Source organism: Theobroma umbraticum, unplaced genomic scaffold, assembly GCF_002168275.2.
Source record: "Theobroma umbraticum cultivar Fairchild unplaced genomic scaffold, ASM216827v3 scaffold_239.0, whole genome shotgun sequence".
Classification (NCBI taxonomy): domain Eukaryota; kingdom Viridiplantae; phylum Streptophyta; class Magnoliopsida; order Malvales; family Malvaceae; genus Theobroma; species Theobroma umbraticum.
This window is the reverse complement of record NW_018397279.1, coordinates 100,589-119,120: the sequence shown is the minus strand read 5'-3', so window position 1 is coordinate 119,120 and position 18,532 is coordinate 100,589. Positions and strand designations below refer to the sequence as shown.

Sequence of the window (18,532 nt, the reverse complement as noted above, 5' to 3'; positions counted from 1 at the left end):
AGAATAGCTAAACAAAAGAATATTTATATCACAAGATATATCTTATTTAACCAATATGAAGGTTTTCCTAATTACCAGTTTGTAAGTATTTTTGTTGCCTTACAATAAGACTGAAAAAGCTAAATATATAGTACTTTTGCTTTTAAGTCCAAGACTTCTACTTCAATGAACAATTCCTTAACGAAAGTTAAATCCTTCAAACTTGAAGGTATTATAGCATCTCATATAGAGAATAGATGGATCCTACAAAACAATAAAGAAACAAGTTGCTGCCATGAGAAAATATCTTCTGGAGTAGACAAACCATGGCATCCAAGAGTTAATTTCTACTCCTATGTGCTGTTTACATAAACATCATACGCCCAAAGAAACAAAAATAAATGCATAAAAACAAGTTAAATGGTAGCAAATGAATGTACAGTTACCTTTGTTTTTGTCAAGTTCTTATTGCAAGCTCGTGATGTGAGTACAATCATAAGATTACGTCCTAAAGTGGTATACTTTTAGGTTCGTAAGCAAATTCTAAAAAGATAGACTTGGATGGGGACAGAGATATATAAGTTAGAAGCTCGAACTGTAAACCCTAATACAAAAAATGAAAAACGAAAAATAGTACAGTTTCCGTTATGATAAGTAAACATGGTAGATCTGCTTGACAAAGCCATTTCCATACCTTACTATCAAGCATAGAAAAAGCACTTCAAATATTTCATGTACTTGAAACTTCATATCAATATTCCTATACTAAAGATTAGCTTGGAAGAAGCAGAAAGTAAGTTAAAAAGACATTGATACGTAGAAACAAGAAGAAAAGCGAGATCTCTAACAGACCATGGTGAAAACACACAAGTTTCCACTTAGTTGTCTTCAAGTACCTAACAAGAAAACAATACAAGCTAAAAGCTAGTTGTAAATTTGCTTTGATCTAGCAAATCTTTCGGACCAAGATGCTTGATTCCCCCAAAAAGAGAAAAAGGAAGACTTGGAAAGTCTGAGAAAGGAACAGGAGAAGAGAAAAGACCGATCACTCAAAACCAAGAACAAAGCTCAAACAAGAAAGCTAGCTTCAGGGTCCTTCTTGATTTCCTTTCTTCTTGATCTCCTCCCACTTGAAAACACATGTCCTTGATAGCTTCTTCTGGTATTTTTTTTTTCCTTTCCTTTTCTCTTCCTTTTTGTTTGCTTTTTTTGTTGATGAAATGATGACATGCTTTGAAGATTGTGGAAGGTTATGATCATAAAAGGAAGTGGGGTGGTGTGGGAACAATGATGGCGATGGAGAAGATAGAGAGAAAGAGGACATGATGATTGCTGTTGGGGCTCTCTCTTTCTCTTTCTTTCTCTCTCTCTCTGGCGTTGAAAGAAAGAAAAGAAAAGAAAATGGAAGGTTTTTGTGCTCTCCTCTTTCTCTCTCTCATCTGACAAAAGAGAGAGAGAGAAAGAGAGAGACAGTGAAACCCAAGACCCCTTGGAATAAAATAGCCATCAAGTTTTGAATTAGATTGCCTGCTCTAACCCTACATTTAACTAGCAAACTAGGCCCGGGTTAGCAAATACTTCCCTGATGGCAAATCGATTACTGTGTATATAATAAAATGGTTTTTCATTTCACGTACAAATGATCATAAAGTTTTTGTTTTAATGTTATTAATTGATAAATGATATATAGGTTTGAATTTTTAATTTTATTTCCAGAATGAAGAATGTTAACTGATCAATTGATATACCAACCACATTAAACTTCTCCTTCATGGTTATTTTACTAGCTTGGCAATGAAGCATGTTCCACATGAAGACTGTGAAAGTTTAAACAAATTAATGCAACTCCGAAACTTGATGTGTACTGTGTTGAGGGGTAAAAGGTTAATGTATTCATGGCTTGCGAAAAAATATTTACCATGGCAAGTTATTTCATGGTTTTCTGAGCCAATCTTGACAAATGATTTTTCTTGGTATCCTCGTGTACTGCCTTCTGAATATTCACCCTTGCTTATGTATTTTGGGGTAAGATTTCATGACCCTCATTCAACACAAGAAAACAAGAATAGTCATGATGTTACCCTGTAAAATTCTGTTTGTGTGCAGAAACACACTTGAAAATCAGGTGACCCTATCAAGCAACATAAAATTAAATTTCCCTGGGTTACAGTCAACAGATGATACAATCAAGCAGAAAGTTGATATCTCAAAAGTTCAAATTTTCAAAGATGTAGCTAAAAGGGGCCATTGGGGTGCTGAAATCTCGGAAATATTATGTACCAAGTAATCAATATTATTTATTCCTGACGGGTTCTTTTTGCATTTTTCAATGTTCAAATAGTGTAATTATTGGATATTCACTTTAGCCCTTATTCCTAGAGACTGATTGAGATCAGGTTGAGCAGCAGAAGGTAGTGAGCCCGCAGGAATCTGGAAGTTTTGTATTGGGAAATCGTTACTTAGCCTTGGTAAAGTTAATAAGGTTAAAAAGGGTAAAGGAATACTAAAGTTTACTATTGCTTCTACAGTGAAGAGAAAATTTGGAACTGATTTATACTCACCGTTCAAAACCGGTTACCGGCGGCCTCACACCAAAAGTAATTCTATCAAAGTGGTAACTTAACGTTATTGGCTCCTAGTACCGTGGTCAAATGAAATTTTTCCTCTGAACTTGTTGAACAATAACTTTGTCAAATATATAGGAAACTTGATGCGCGTACTTGGTGAAAAACATAACAAAAGCATGCTGAATATGGCATAAAATCATATTCAATATTGAACAGCCTGCTCATTTAACACTTAACAAGAATCGAGTCACGAGACCATGCTTCAAGGTGAAACACTTAGCAAGGGTTTTTTCTCATTTTCTGAAAATAATAGTTACAAATAAACGAATTTGACAAAGCCTTGGACTACACAGGGTGGAAACAAGACTAATTCACGGCACAAGAATAAGTATCAACCGTATCCGTTATTGACTTTATGGACAATGGGGCATAGAAAAGATCCCTAATGTTGGAGCATTGAGAGAGATATGTCAACAAGGCATTTACTTCTGTTATGTAAGTGACAGGTGACAGGTTTGAAAGCAGTGGGAACGCACTGACTTATTTGAAGATGTAATCTCGCAGTTCTGTTCCTCGATGAACACAACTGAAGAATGAAGAGAGGAGCATCTAGACAACTTGATACAGACAAGTGTCCTTACATTGCAGTTGGAAGAATTATGTATATATCGGCATGGTACTCCGAGAACCACCTGCTAACAGTTATTGCATAACAAGATATCAATGACAGGCGTTCAAAATATTTAAAGTCTGCATAATGAAAAATTAACTAACCCGGCATTACCATTTTAAACCTCAAAATTCCAGCAAATCAAGTTGCCTCTTGCTCTTGGTGAAGTTGCAAGCCACATTCAAGTCTGATTGCTGCAATAAGCTCAGGGGACACAGCTGGCTGATTCTGAGCCAACAAATCTTTTGCATTCGTATTATCACCTCGGCCTAGTTCATCTCCAGCACCCCAACCTCTATACAGTATGACTTTGCTAGGTTCCTGAGAAACTAGAAATGCACCTGTGGCTTCCTGTGAATTTAATAAAGACAATTTCTCTCGTTATAGATAGTTTCGTTTCTGGCACAAGGGGTAAATAGAAGTTTGAATCTGAGACCGCAGACCTGCAGCTTTAGCACCACCTCCTGCACAGAAGTCCCTTTAGCCCTCCCTTTCACATTTACTATAGCTAGAGGATGCTTCCGAAAGTGTGCCTTGATTGCTTTTGCAACACCAGTCACAATGTTGCTCCTCCCTAAAAATAGAGAAGCAACACCAAAATAAGTTCCCATGATCACCATGAAAATAAGTGAGAAAGAAAGAGAGGGCTGGTCAGCATTTGCAACCATGAGTTAGAATTTTGAATGTCACTTCAATATGCATGTTGATATATCATGTTTAAACATGCTTTAGATGGAAGTGCAGTTAAGTTATGCAGATTAAAGCTATAGCCTTTATACAATAAAAAAAAATATATAAAACACATGGAGCTCTAACCACTGCAGCTACTTGCCATAAAGTTCAAGCATTAAAAATCACAGGCTAATCAGTGATGAGGGGAAACCAAAACAATAGAAATCAGTAGTAATCACCAACTGCAAGTACAGGACGTTTCTTCATCTTAAGAGCTTGCTTTCGTAAGAGAAGTCTGTCTTTGTTAGAAAGGAAGTTTGCTGTTGAACCCATCTTATTTGACATATTTTCAACTGCTGATGAAATTGAAACATCCAACATGCTGGCTGATTCAACCAATGATTCCATTGGCCCATTCTTGGAAGCACCATGCTTAGCATTAATAGCACCAGAATAGTCTATTTCTTCCTGCTTTAAACAATATATGCCATACCAGATGAGAAATATCAAGAATTTAAGAATATTAAGATGACAGGGAAGGAACTGCACACATTACCATTAAGTTATCAGGGTAAGATGTGTCAACCATTTCAACTTGAGCATTCAAAGCCCTCAGTTCAGTTGCATGACTTTGTCTGTTCACAGATTCTGCTGAAAACTCAGATTCCGTTTTATGATTCTCAAACCCATCATGTATTGATGATGGCTCCATCAGCTCTTGTTTAGAGGGTTGGCGAATACCTATTGCCGCAACCATTTTATCATTTTTCATGGAAGTTGACTCAGATCCATCTTTGTCTCTAGCCTACAATAAACACATCAAACACCATTCCACATGTTATATAAACTAAATGCATTTAAATTACAAAAGAGAGTCTCATACATTTCTAAATGACATTAGTGCACTAGCAATCACTGCAAGGCTAAGCAAGGTGTTCATGTGCTAATGTATAGTTAACAATGAGGGCATGACATAAACCTTGAAATGCAAATTTAAAACAACAGTTAAAATGTTTCCTTTCAATTTTCACACATTACAGAGTTAAACTACCTACCTTTACATGCCCTCCCGGAGATGCAGGACATTCAATAACTGATCCTGTGTATTCAACTGACTGCAAAGTTTCCATTTCCTCTTGGACCTTCATTGTGACAGAAATGAATCAATTGCTAGAAACATAAATCCACTAGTGTAAATAGCAAGCATGATGCAGCTCACCAATGGCAAACTTGATTGCTCAACAGTTTGCATGCTGTTTGCCTCCTTGTCTACAACCTTCGTCAAAGCAGTGATACACAGTTCATATCAATTGATTGTATGCTTTTAGGATATTAATGAAAAAGTAAAAACCCGAACCAATAAAAAACCATTTTGTGAGTAGCTTACCAGTTGGTGTTTCAATTCATCTATGTTTCTGGTAAGCTTCAAAATATGTAGTTTCAAAGACTGCAAAATCAACATAGAAAGAGAATAAGAAGCTAAAGCACAAGGGAAAATGTTGAAAGGGCTACCTACATTCAAGCAAATCAAGATTTTGTCCCAGAATGATATGTACAATCTGGTGAAGGTGCTTCTTTTCTTTTCCTTCTGCTCCAGTCTTCTAGGTCTTTTTTTCTTTGAGACTGCAAACTGTATGGAAAGTAGTAGCAAGCATACATGACAAGATATTGAATTTTACCTTACGACGCTGTTCCTCTAAAGAGCGCTTCATTGCCTGTCTCTTAGTAAGAAGTGTCTGAGGTCTCAGACAAGTAGGCCGCTCATAGTTCTTTCCACGATAAACAATGATTGCATAACCCTTACTTACTCTCTCCACAGCCATCAATATCCCACCACTTTCTGCCTCTAACATCCGCGCTAGTTGATGAACAGCTTCAACATTTGTCTCCTTAGAAATTATCTTCACTAGTTCCCTGTACTTCCAATGAAGATGCATGTTTTCAACTGTTCCATCAAATACACCCCGTCTACCTAAGCGCAAATGAGAAAAAGCAAATCAGATGTGCTTCTGCAGGAGTTAGCTAGACTAATAGGTGGGCATCATTTCAAAGTGCCCTTCATATTGCCTCCAGAATAAAGAAAAAAAATTAGACCCATTATTTCAAGATAAAAAGCTTACACTAAAAGGTCTAACTCACCCAATAGGAGGAAGGGCTTCATTCTCAAGCCAACCTTCCTAAGCATATATCTTTCTTCTTGAGTTATACCCTCTTTATCAATTTCATATTGTTGAGGGATCTGTGCCTGCTCCAGCTCCGCTAGAAGTTTTTCTGCCTTTGCTTTCTTCTCTAATGCCTGTAGTGGAAGAAATGCCACATATGTTAAAAATGATTTCACCAAGAGATCAACCAAGGGCAGTATCTTAGCAAAATAGTACCATAGATAACTTCACGTCAGTCTTTCTAATGGCTGCTTCAGCAGACTTCATGTTTTTTGGGTCAACAAAGAAATTGCTTCTTTGATCCTTGGCACTATTAATTTTACTTTCAGAGCCACTTTTAGTATCCTCAACAATGACCTCCTGTGCAGTTTTCTTTGATTTACTACATTCTGCACCCTGTTTCTCCACATGAATTACATGCCTTCTCCGCTCTTCTATTGCAGAAGAAACAGCAGAAGGTAGGAAATCCTTTCCCCTATATAAGACAATGAAGTCCTTATCACGTGCGAGCAAAGTGCCTCCAGTCAGCCACTGAAACAAAGTACTTTTGATTAATAGATCGCCATGAAGAAAATTACTACACTATAACATATTTCAATAATTAACTATAGCATATAGGTTCAAAACATAAATTTTTTATTCTCCCATTAGATTAAATGTGCTGTTATGTAATAGGCTTAAGCAGACCACTGGGCAACCTCCATGATGGAGCTGAACAGTGACTTACAGTTAAGATTTGACTCAGCACAAACTTTAATCTGATATAAAATCTTATGTGTAGCTGAATTAATTAAGATATGTTGAAACCAACACTTCAAGCAATTGAAGTCTAAGGATCTGGTCATATAGAGGCATGAAAATTTTTTTTTAAAAAAATAAGTGTTCAACCAGAAGAATATATTGATCAAATCACTAATCGGCATGTAGTTCAGTGGTCCATCTAAAAGAGCATGGACATCACGAGAAAGAAGAATAACCTAGAAATTTTTATCTTTATAGGAGTTTGGCATGGTTCCAGGCTTTCATTGGTATTGCAATTCATCAGAACATATGCTCTAGCCACTTCGTCCAATAACACATTGACCAAATGATGCAACATTTTTTGAGATGCTGCAGTAAACCAGTTGTGTGATGACTTTTTGAGGAGGACCAAATATATGTGAATATTCAAAGTAAAGAAGTGCTTGAACTTTAATGAACAAAAAGAGAATTTAACAATCTCTTCTATCACCAAGAGTGAACAATAATATATTTTTCAATTACTCTGTATACCTATCACTTGCCATCTATGAATCCAAATTTAAGCATCCAAATGGAATATCGCATTTCAAGGGTGCTCAAAGAAAAGACAAAAGAGTAACATGTAAAAGCTATCACTAACCTTTAACTCCTCTGCCATCAATTCACTATTAGTGTTCTGTACTCCTCTCTTAATGGCAACTTTAGTGATCTCACATTTTTCCCAGAGCTTGACAATTGACGCAGCCAATCCCTGAAGTTTTCTATTTCTTCCTGATATGAATGGAAACATGAGTCAAATGAAAGCACACTAGAATTATTATACGTATGAATTAGAAGTCAAACTCACCTAACACAAAATGACAGGGTAAGGGTCGGCCAAGCCTTCTCAAAGTGGTCATTTCATCATTTGTCAGGATTGGCTTCACACCATAAGGAAGAAGGCGGAAAGGTCTCCTGTATCCAGGAATAATTGCAGGTAGAAGATCACCGTCAACTGGAAGAGGCTCATAACCCCACCAGTCTGTAAACCTTGGACCCAGTCCATCTAACAAGCGGTCAGCTTCTTCAACAAGTTCTGCCTCACCAGGCAGTTGAAATCGTACTCTACTTGGAGAACCAACACCTTGAACTACTATTGGTTTAGTCATTTTGTTGGTTGCATTTGGTATAGCAGTTTTTGCACTATTGATTTCAGATGAGCAGCTTTCTGTTTCATGGAGTTCCACGTTATCCATGTTTGTATCTGGTGAAGCATTGGAAGAAGTGTCATCTGTTGCGATTTTATCAGCCAGGAAATAAGGATATCTGTAATTAGCTCCTCTATACAATATTATTTTACTTCCAGATCTCCAAACAACCAACCCTCCAGTCTTTCTCTGAGAATGTTACAACAAATCCAACATTAGGGTCCTATTCCAGGACACTGAGGAATAATTACAAGCTAAGGTTGATTTTCTGATGAGTTAATATTATTATATCAGGAGTCTGCCAATCATTTACCCAAATATAACCTCCTAAATGTGTGCCGATAAAGTGTTCATGACATAATTAACAATTGGACTGGAAGTTAAACAGTAACACGGTGTCATGATTTATTACAGTGAAGAGATTATTGAAACACAATTAACGATGAAAAGTTTTTGACCTACAGCATTCCTCTTCCATTGCATAATTGCACTCATTGCTAACAGAATGTAACATTTGCAATTTCTTTTTCAACCACATTCCCATCTTAATCAATCTCATTTCTTCATCTATCATACTTAAATTTAGTTAATCAAGTTAGATACACACTGTGTGTTAACCAACCATACCAATAGAAATCACCCAACATCCCGAGGGAACACTTCAACTGTTAGAATTTGAAGCTTTCAACTTAAAAGTCTCATGACTTGAGGGATGCGAAAGGATGCCCCTCCACTTTTGTAAACTAGACTCAGTTATAATTGCATTCGTTCACATAACATAAAAACCACAATGCAATCAAAAAGAACAACTCCAAAAGCAAAGAAAACAACCAAATCAATGAACAAACCTCCAAAACCTCATGAGTCCTCTTCATATTCATTTTACAAATATCCTCACAAACAATCTTAACCACCTCACTCCTTCTCCACCTTTCATGAATCCCATTCACAATCCCTTCCGTAATTCCGGCTTTCCCAAGCTTTAACTTCCTTTTCTCACCAATCCCCACAGTCCTCAACCGCCTCAGCTCCGCCGCCGACAGCTTCAGCTCTGCCAAACTTGGAACCGCCCTCTCCTCATCCTTCACCCTCCCCACTTTCCTCCTCTCCCTCTTCATATCCCTAAACCTCGTCATCAAGCTCCCCGGAGCCGAGCCTGGGTCCGGCACCGGGTTCTCCGGTGTGCTCCAACTGGTGTCAATAGTATGACCAACCCGGTATTTGGGTATTTTCTCCGGTAAAGGGACAAAGATTTCTCCAGGGGAATCAGACCCGGACCCAGGTTCAGATTCAGGTTCCGGGTTTTGCGTTTCGGAGAATCCAAGGGACCGAAGCTTGTCAGCAATACGTTGGATGGCGGATTGAGGAAGGGTTTGATTTCCGGTTCGCTGTATGGAGCTCCGGATAAGGAAAATTTCTTTGCGGGGTTTTTTGGGGGTTTTAGGATATTGGGAGGCGAGGATTTTGGCGGGTAAAGAGTGCGGACTCAGGGTTTTCGGTGGGAGAGTAAAAGGCTGCTGGTATAGAGGAAGTAACATGTTTTCATGGGTAAAAGAAAAACAGAGGAAAAACAGAGAGCGAAAGAAACGAGTAGCTTAGCTCTTCTTCTTTTTTTTCCCCAAGGCGTTTAAAGAAGAGTGAGTTGCTTGAGTTCTACTCAGAATGGCTAACGTTAACTAGAACTGTTTGAACGGACAGGATTTTATCTAGTTGTCTTTATATATGTGTCATGTCACGTGAGTCCTGCGTGATTGTCTTTCATTGTCCTTTTTGGCGCCATTTTCTTCTCGTTAAGCTATGGCTCTTTCAGTTCGTTGCCACTCCAATGTAACGAAGGGAACAAAAACGAATATTTCATTAATGACTGGCATACTGACTTTTTTTAATGTGATTTTACGGGGTTAGCATCCTAATAGATTTTTGCATATCAGGGGCCTGTTTTTTCCCTTCTATCTTTGGTTTTTCGTTTCCCTCCGTTTTGAATGATGGCACGTTTCATTAGTTTCTACGCGGACGCTGTTTAGGTATATGATTATTACAGCGGTGTTTAACAGGTTTCAGTGTGTTTGGTATGCCGGAATTGAATTGGTGAATGAGTTTGGATGATCATTGGATTGTTCTTGCTTCTATTAATAGGCAATTAGAGAGCATTCACCTTATGCGCTAGCTTTTTCTCTCTATGATTCTGATATAAACTACCTGTATCATGGAACCTATTCCCCAGGCTTATTGCAAGGCAGATTTAGATACCTTTGTACGATTTTGGTTATTATTCCTATGTCCTTTCCTTTCCTTTCCTTTCCTTCTTCTGCTAACAAAATGTTTTAGTTTTGCATATGTCTATTATCAAACTGTTCCACATCTGGAATCAAATATCCTCAACTGCAAATCTGATGAGAAATTGGTTGCTGCCAAAGTCAAGCACAAGCAGAAGATACTTCTGCCCAGAATGCAGAGCTCAGTCACTAGAAGATAAGAAGCACCTGCTGTTTCTTATAGTAGGATTAAAGAGAGTGGATTCCAGTGCGCATATTTAGATTTGAACTAGAAAGCTATTAACTTTCAAATTCACACAAAGCAAGTTGCTAGAAGTGCAAAGAACAAATCCGTGAAAATGCATCAGAGATTAACTAAGAAATTTAGTAGAATAATGATAAGCTGTCTGATGTGATCATGCGAAAGGAACTTGCGCTTTGGAAAACTATCATGTACTGTTCTTTTTGCTGCCTGCATATCAGGCATCACTGAAACTTACCATCAATCCCTAAAAGATAAATTATCAACAGTTTCTATGATAGCAATGATTTAAGGTAGTCACATAAATCAACTGCATGGTATTAATTCTAAAGAGCATACAGCTTCATGCATTTCAGATTATGATGAAATAGAGAGCAAGGCATTGAAAAAATTCTTATATTAACCATTTAATTGCTTCTGATTGTTTCAGAATGCAATAGTGTGAACCATAAACAATAAGCACAACTGTGTTACATTTATTTACAAGATATTTTTCATTATACACAGTTTTACATTTACGTACAGATATAACTGTGTAAAGAATGGAGATTGGTTGGATTTTCACTTTTCACAGACTGACAGCAAATTTGTTCCTGTGGATGGCAAAAACCCACATGCACGGCAGGAAAAATTAATTAGCAGACAATAAATATGAAATTGCGTTGTAAAGTAAGACTTATTCATTATGACAAATGGTTGACAGTACAAAGCTTATACTTGTCGGGAATTTTTAACATACAATTGCAAGAGCAAACATGGTATACTGCTTTGATACTCACATTTTGTAGTTGAGGTACTGGTCCACTGTAAGAGGTTTAGGGCCACCAAACCAGTTGATCATAAATATGTCCTTGATCTCCAATTTGAAGATCTGAAAGTTATGACTCTTAGGCCACCCTGTACACCAATCATCACAACCTTGGTCACTAGCATAAAAAGGGAAACCAAGCGAATGACAATTATTTGGGCTAACAAATTACCCTTCATCTCTGGATGCTTTGTGAACAGGGCAGTTCGAGCAAATTCCACCTCACTAGAGTTTGCATCAAGTAGTACCAACTAAAACACCACAAGGCATAATCCAATTGAGTTTAAAATCATTAAAAAAGTTATTTTATTCTTCTTTTCTTTTCTCTTTTTCATTCCAATGGTTATGGTAATTAAAAACAGCATAAGTTCATATACAACTTAATCTTTATAAACGACACAAGTGAGCCAAAACCAAATACTATAAGAACCAGGAGTTGCTAAACACACTATATGTAACACAATAATATTTTCCCAATGGTGACTATAGAATAATGAAAAAGCAATAAGCTCTAAGAAGATAAGTACTGAATTTAGAAACATACTGATCCTGTGAGTGTAATTTTTGCACAAACAGGGCTCTCTGGGTCTGCTTTGCCACAAGTTCCAAGTGGATACTCGCTGATTGTGAGTGAGGACCTCCTGTCTTTTAATGCATTTCTTGCTGTTGGATCAAGGGTTGTCAAATAGAAATATGGGATGCCAGTACCTTTGTCAGGTATCCCATCACTAAATGAAACAACATTCCTGCAGCACAAATTAACTTTCTGGTTGAGTGGGGAAAAATACAGGACATGAGAGAGTATCATGACATTTCAAACAACTAGATTTCAATACGAAAGGTTTAGGAAAGCCTAATATCTTGCGAGTCATGACATTGCAAATATGCATCTCAGAAGAATATGTAAAGATAATATAGATACACAAGATACAACTATATATGAATGTAGAGAGTTTAAGCATTCTTATGCTTTCTGAATGACTGCACGTTGATAATTGTATATAAGCTCCTAAAATTCTAAAAGGAATAATCAGATCTCGTCAAAATCTAATTCTTACCAATAAAACCAGAGATTCAAAATAAGAGTAAGATTAGGTGAGATACTTTCTCTCTCTGTAATTAGTACTGCTAATCTTGTACAGAATCCAAAATAATTAACACCAAAAGATCCCAATACCATTCACTCATAATTCTAGAAAACATCTAACTTTGGCTTATAAAGAAAGGTGAAAATACACGTATAAGCCAAAAGAAATGAGTATTACCAAACAAAGGAACAAACTTTATTGAGCTTAACCTTGAGAAAGATCCTCATTTCATTAACTATAGACAGATGTGAGAAATACTTACCCAAAGGGTGCTCCTTCCAACTCTCTTGATAGCGTACTGCAAAATTAAAATGACGAATAAGCCAAACCTCCAACTCAAATGATTTATGAGCTTTACCAAGTAACAAATATGATCTACGCAACATACAAGACAGCAGAAATTATTAGAACAGGCTCCAATATCAAAAAAATAAATCAACAGTAAAGTTTCCGTTTGCAGCAAATTTGGCATATTTTTCCTCTCCATTTCAAGCATGTAATCAAATCTTTTAGCGAAAAGAAAGTCAAAGCTTCATTTTTTTATAATTGCGGATCAAAATTTAACAATATCAATCAATCGGATCATCTAACCAAAGACACACAGAACCCAAATTACAATATCAAAACAAGAATCAGACCAACAAATTGTAACAATTGAAAAGTAGCAGAAGTGAGAGAGAAAATAGTATTACTTTAAAATCCCCCAAGTATTCTGGGACACCAGCCAACGAGCATAGGCAGCAGCAGCATCTCTGTCAGGTTTTGATGCTGCTAACAACCTTCCCTGAACACAATCTTGAAAACCCTGAAAAAACAAGACTAAAAGGAAAGTGCAAAAACCGTAAAGGCCCTTGGTTTTCATTTTTTTTTTTTTTTTGCTTCTATACGACTCTTTCCTAACGAAGAGAAACTGGACGGTATCTGTATTTATACACAAAGTTTTGGAGTTGGAAGACAAGTGAATTGGCAATTGGGCAAAGGCAACAAATTTATCGTCTTGGTTGTGTCAGCTTTCAAGTTTTCAACTAGAAGAAGATACGCCACTGAACTGTTTAAACATGGGTCTTTAATCCTGTGCTGTCATGTACATGATAGGGAAAAAAACTTATGCTTCTTGGGGTTGTACATAGAATTTATGTCACCAACTTTGACAAAGATGTACAAACTTCAAAGATCAATGTCACTAGCGGGATCAGCACCCTTTTTGGGCTAATCTGGAATACACTGGAAGTTGACAACTGAGAAATCGATGTATGCTCCAATTCTTATGTATTTAATTATAATTAAATGGCATTAAACATATGTGTGAAGTAATCATAATTCCTCATTAATGTATAAGAAAATAATGCTTATATATGCTTGTGGATGGTGTATAGGGTTGTAGCAGATTTGGCAGTTGAAATTATGAAGAATAACTTGAGCTGAAATCCAGGGTCCCAGCAGTATGGGTTAACACTTTGGCTTTTCGATCCTTATTGGCTCACATGGATCATCCAGTCACCCAGCTTCTTCCTTGTACGTCCTGCATGTTGATCTTATTTTCTGGTTACAATCATAGACAGCACGCGAGAGGAAAGTTTAAAGACAGGCCTTCAAGAATGAATCACCATCATCATCATCATCATCACTCCCTTACTTGTAGATGGAGATCGCTTTTCTTTGTCCTATACACTTACTTCATCTCCTTTTTACAAGTTTGATACTCTTCTCTAAACTCTACTTTTCTTCTTTCTTTTTCCCATTTACAAAATGTCTATGGTGTTGCCATTATCTTATGTATTAGTTTTAAACCTATGCAATGCACGAAACAACATTTAACATTTGAGATTATATTTATTAAATTTCAAAACAATAATAAATCATTTGACAATGATGAATTAAACGGAAAATTTTAACATCCAAAGGAAAATGATTCCTTTATAAATTATAGGTGTGATTTTAAGCAAGATAAAGGTAATTAGAAATAAAAAGTAATTTTGTGAAATCTAATATAATATAAACTAATATTCTTAATTAGTCTTTCTACTTTTTTGTTGTGTCAGTTATACTATATATTTGCTTTTATTATTATTTGCCTTAAAATCTTGACAATATGTTCAATCTCACGGATGCTGTCATTTATTCCATTAAGGTAGCTAGGGGCAAAATCAGAAGCAGCCATTACCTTTATCTTGCTTAAAATTACACCTACCAATTACTGTAATTTTAAGCAGGCTAAATCATGATGACAAATTCACTAAGTATCCTATATCCATGATTTATACAATACATTTATCTTTTATAAATTTATATTTGATTTAAAATTCACATAATTACTTTTAATTTCTAATTATTAATATCTTAATTAATTTCTATAATTAGTAGCCCAAAAGAAAGGCAAAGGGCCCAATTAAAACACTATCAACCTAATCCAATAACAGTTGGGCTTTGTTTAAGCATGAGAAATGGGTTGAGTTTCCCGGGTCAGAACATATCCATAATATAGGGAAGTTTCCAAGAAGCGACATTCTTGAATCAAAAACCAAACAGTAAAGTCAAAGTACAAGAAATCAGACATCAAACAACCATCAACAAAGGAGTGTTTGACTTCAACATTGTTTCAGAATCTGATTTTCCCAGGAAAACAAAACCCCACATCAAGCATCTTAAAATTCTTGAAAGCAAAGCAAAGCAAAATAGGAAAAAACTTTCACAAATTCAAAGAAATAAACCCCTAAAAAAGAGAATTCAGCTTTTTCTACAAGAAAAAAAGAAGATGGGATTTTTCACCTACGCCATTACCGGCGTTGGTTTCATCCTGATTGGGTCGTGGGAATCCATAACCTCTTTAAACCTGATCCGAATCCCGAATCCAACTTCATCTTCTTCACTTTCGACCCAGATCAAATCTAACTCTGTTTCAAAAACTAAAGAATGTCCATTTTCCTCGTCATCATCCTTCATCTTTGTATCAGTCTTTTCCCTATTGATCTTCTTTAATTCTCTGGTTTCAATCTTTGATGCTTTCAGTTCAAAGGACCGGGTGGGGTCGATGCTCCAATTACAAGTACTCGCGATTGCTCTGCTTTTCTTGCTTTACTCTGCTTTGGGTCTTTCAAATAATAAGCAAAGTTCATATTTATGGCCTGATTCTGTTCTTGATTTAGTTCTTCTTTTAGCTTTTGTTGAAGAATTTTTGTTGTATTACTTGCAAAGGAAGGATACAAGTGGGATTGAGAATAGATATTTTGATCTTTTATGTGTTCCCATAGCAATTTGTGTGGTTTCTACAATGCTAGAGTTGAGGTCGAAAAGTTCGATTTACTCGAAACTGGGACGAGGCATTGGATTGATTTTACAAGGAACATGGTTTGTGCAAATGGGGCTTTCATTTTACACTAATTTGATCGTTGATGGATGTAGTTTACATGAAAAAAGTAGAGGGAATTATACTATTAAGTGCAAAGGTCACCCTGAGTATCATAGAGGGAGAGCTATTGCAACGTTGCAATTTAATTGCCATCTTGCTATGGTTGTGGTTTTGGTTGTTGGGATGTTGTCAATTATGGGTAAAAGGAATGGTGTTGGTGTTTCAGAGAATGGTTTGCGGTATAGGCCATTAGGGGCTGAAATGCAGCAGATGGATAATAATGTGGGGAATTTCACGTTGGATTCTGATGATGATCTCGATGATGAGATTAAAGAAGAAGATGATTTGGGGAAAGAAAAGGCAGCTATTGTGGAATTGGGTGTCAATGGTCTAGGTGCACATGTGTGAGGTAAAACTTTTAGTGTTTTCCATTTAGTGGACTAATGAAAGCATTGTAATTCATTCTTTTGTAATGTTATTATTGAGGAAGTGATGATTGAGTTTACATAAAGGAATTGAGATCAGTTTGTGTGTTATCTTGTTCTATCTGAATCTTATTAGTTATTGCAGTTTTAGTTTGAAAATGGTATTGATGGCTGCCTGTATTGAAGTGTTTTGGCACAATTGGAATTCCTTTTGCTTAACAATATGAGCAGGATAGTTGAACATTTTTATTTTTATGGATAAGGTAGTTGAACACTTGTGATATTCAATTGCTTGATTAGTGGTGATGATCATATGCAAATTTTATTATTCAATTTTGTCTGGCTTCGATCCTTCTTCATAGTTCATAGTCTGATGCATCTGTAACCTTCATTGAAATTGGGAGGTGTCTTATATCAAATTGTGAGGCTAATTACTGGAATGTAAATACAAAATTAAGATGTGTGGCTAAGAATCAGTTTTGCTTTTCGTTTTTAAGAATATTATAAAGTCCAAAAGTGTGGTTAATATGTGAGAGAACAGATATATCAAAATAATCACATTGTGTGCTTTTTGACAACTTCTGTCCACAAAATGATATGAATATTCACTGCTGCTCCACGATTAGGTTACCCTTCTTAATTGTATCTGTTGTGGAATCCCTAGATGATACTGCATTTGTTTCAGGTGTCTAATAAGATGAGAGGCCTGTTTAAGCAAGCAACAAGCTACAGCCCCATTGTGAACCTGAATGTTTTCCTGCCCTACATATCATGATTTGACCACTGCTTAGTTTTTCTTTTGTCAACATAATTAATAGTTTCTTCCATTATTATGTTCTTAAATTTTCCAGGCCACTGTGCAGGAGCTTTTCTTTGCCTGATAAAATTTAGGACTTTACTTGAACATATGGGATACTTAGTAAAATTATCATCATCATTTAGCCGGGTTCACTGGTTTTGGTATCTGTTAGCTCTTTTGAGCTTTGATTCTGCATGGTTGGCATCCATGTATGTTTGGATTGTTAATCGTGCCCCGTCCAGATACAAATTACAGGGGTATATATGGTGGTCACTTGAAGTCCAGCGAGATAGATCTGAACTTGGTGAATTAATCAAGAGTATGCACACCTTGGCAGCGGTTAGCATCCACTACTGGTACTTGGGAAGCACAATAACGACAGCTCTTCATATGAGTCATTTGTTGTGAGCCTTCATTAAGTGGAAGATTAGAGTTCAAGACCTCTTATACTGCTAGCCTTTGCTTGCTTAATTACAAAGCCAAGCTGTATCCAACCATAAAGAGGTAAATGCCTCCTTGGCTTACGAAAATCTCTTGGGCTAGTAAAATTGGATGTTAAGCTATGAGATGATACTCCTTTTCTTTTCAGTAGTATTACTTGATGGCCTAAACCATTTCGACCTCTTGGATCTTGGATGTGTATTAGCTTCAAGCTAGGGTTCTTTGCATACCTGAGGATGTCATGATTGTTATTTAAGTTGCATTCTTTTTGTCCTGCTCCTGCAATTTTATGCCCTACAAGTTAGACATCTAGGTCTAGTTATTTATCTCCACTTAACGACATATGCTTACACACCAAGTACTTTGCATTCGCAAAGGATTCTTTTCCGTTAAGCGTACTTGCCCTTCCAATTCCTTTTATTACCGAAGGAAGTACAATCAACTAGATCCTAAAGAATCCAATTCAGAAAGCTGAGCCAAAATGTTCTAACTAAGAAAAGGTATTCAGAGGAAAATATGTAAATTAATAGACACATGGATATGGATCCAAAACTTGAGCCCAAGAAGTAGGACACAAGAATGTTAATGAATTGGGTGAAGTGTAGTGAAAATCCAAAAACTGCAGAACCAAATGTGTGGACCATGTTATGCTTCAAAACTATCCTCCAACCCAGCCCGAAGCGATTGGACAACTCCACCGCAATAGGCTTCTATACTATTGAGGCCTACTAACGGCGATGAGCCGAAACGGTCAAATCAGGGCGATTGCGACCGACGAAATGGTAAAACGGAAAACAAAAGGGGAAGCAGTGATTAGATATTTTAATCTTTGTAATAAAAAGAAAAAAATCTTACGCGCCATTTCACGGAGAAACGCATCGTTTCTTATTCAGATTTCGCGGCCTTTTACGGAGAAACGCATCGTTTCATAGTCGGACGTTTCCTTTTCAATCCTTTGCTCTGCTCTGTTTCTTCATTTTTCCCTCAACTTTCTCAAGCCAAGGTTGTCTTCTCTCTTACACATTTGGTTTCCAGTTTCATTAACGTACTAAAACTTTCTTTAAGGATTTGTGACTAATAGATGATTAAATGTTTTTCTAATTGATTTTCTGTGATGTCTTCTTTTT

At 36.6% G+C, this 18,532-nt stretch overlaps 3 protein-coding genes across 6 annotated transcripts; 1 reads left to right on the top strand and 2 right to left on the bottom strand.

Annotated features, from left to right (window-relative positions):
- Positions 1-2,741: 2,741 nt before the first annotated feature.
- CFM2 (CRM family member 2) lies at positions 2,742-9,649 on the bottom strand. Of its 2 annotated transcripts, none has more exons than XM_021443576.1 (14): positions 8,827-9,649; positions 7,639-8,167; positions 7,432-7,562; positions 6,267-6,581; positions 6,028-6,184; positions 5,568-5,860; positions 5,276-5,335; positions 5,108-5,164; positions 4,944-5,030; positions 4,445-4,693; positions 4,128-4,356; positions 3,660-3,790; positions 3,331-3,567; positions 2,742-3,241 (listed from the first exon to the last, which is right to left on the bottom strand). In XM_021443576.1, exons 1-13 carry the CDS (start codon positions 9,514-9,516, stop codon positions 3,358-3,360), a joined length of 3,138 nt encoding a protein of 1,045 aa, XP_021299251.1. In that variant the 5' UTR covers positions 9,517-9,649; the 3' UTR covers positions 2,742-3,241; positions 3,331-3,357. The 2 variants fall into 2 exon arrangements, with proteins under 2 accessions (XP_021299251.1, XP_021299250.1); XM_021443575.1 differs by having other exon boundaries at positions 2,742-3,238.
- A 1,223-nt stretch (positions 9,650-10,872) lies between these two features.
- LOC110427853 (Pyridoxamine 5'-phosphate oxidase family protein) lies at positions 10,873-13,413 on the bottom strand. Its single transcript, XM_021443483.2, has 6 exons — positions 13,084-13,413; positions 12,654-12,689; positions 11,848-12,049; positions 11,476-11,554; positions 11,275-11,392; positions 10,873-11,088 (listed from the first exon to the last, which is right to left on the bottom strand). Exons 1-6 carry the CDS (start codon positions 13,251-13,253, stop codon positions 11,064-11,066), a joined length of 630 nt encoding a protein of 209 aa, XP_021299158.1. The 5' UTR covers positions 13,254-13,413; the 3' UTR covers positions 10,873-11,063.
- Positions 13,414-14,920: 1,507 nt separating this feature from the next.
- On the top strand, positions 14,921-17,476 carry LOC110427835 (plant viral-response family protein (DUF716)). Of its 3 annotated transcripts, none has more exons than XM_021443452.2 (2): positions 14,921-16,149; positions 17,207-17,476. In XM_021443452.2, the coding sequence occupies exon 1, from the start codon at positions 15,147-15,149 to the stop codon at positions 16,146-16,148; it is 1,002 nt and encodes a 333-aa protein (XP_021299127.1). In that variant the 5' UTR covers positions 14,921-15,146; the 3' UTR covers position 16,149; positions 17,207-17,476. The 3 variants fall into 3 exon arrangements, with proteins under 3 accessions (XP_021299127.1, XP_021299128.1, XP_021299129.1); XM_021443453.2 differs by having other exon boundaries at positions 17,220-17,236; XM_021443454.2 differs by lacking the exon at positions 17,207-17,476 and adding an exon at positions 17,017-17,033.
- Positions 17,477-18,532: the final 1,056 nt, after the last annotated feature.

Bases quoted from the DNA above. Each gene is read 5' to 3' on its own strand.
- CFM2 (XM_021443576.1), bottom strand. From the start codon at position 9,516: ATGTTACTTCCTCTATACCAGCAGCCTTTTACTCTCCCACCGAAAACC. The intron at 8,168-8,826 runs GTTTGTTCATTG...TAACATTCTCAG, and splicing joins GGACTCATGAGGTTTTGGAG to AGAAAGACTGGAGGGTTGGT. The intron at 5,031-5,107 runs GTGAGCTGCATC...GTCACAATGAAG, and splicing joins AGCAATCAAGTTTGCCATTG to GTCCAAGAGGAAATGGAAAC.
- LOC110427835 (XM_021443452.2), top strand. From the start codon at position 15,147: ATGGGATTTTTCACCTACGCCATTACCGGCGTTGGTTTCATCCTGATT.
- LOC110427853 (XM_021443483.2), bottom strand. From the start codon at position 13,253: ATGAAAACCAAGGGCCTTTACGGTTTTTGCACTTTCCTTTTAGTCTTG. The intron at 11,555-11,847 runs GTATGTTTCTAA...GTGGTGTTTTAG, and splicing joins AAATTACACTCACAGGATCA to TTGGTACTACTTGATGCAAA. The intron at 11,393-11,475 runs GTAATTTGTTAG...ATTGGTGTACAG, and splicing joins AAAGCATCCAGAGATGAAGG to GGTGGCCTAAGAGTCATAAC.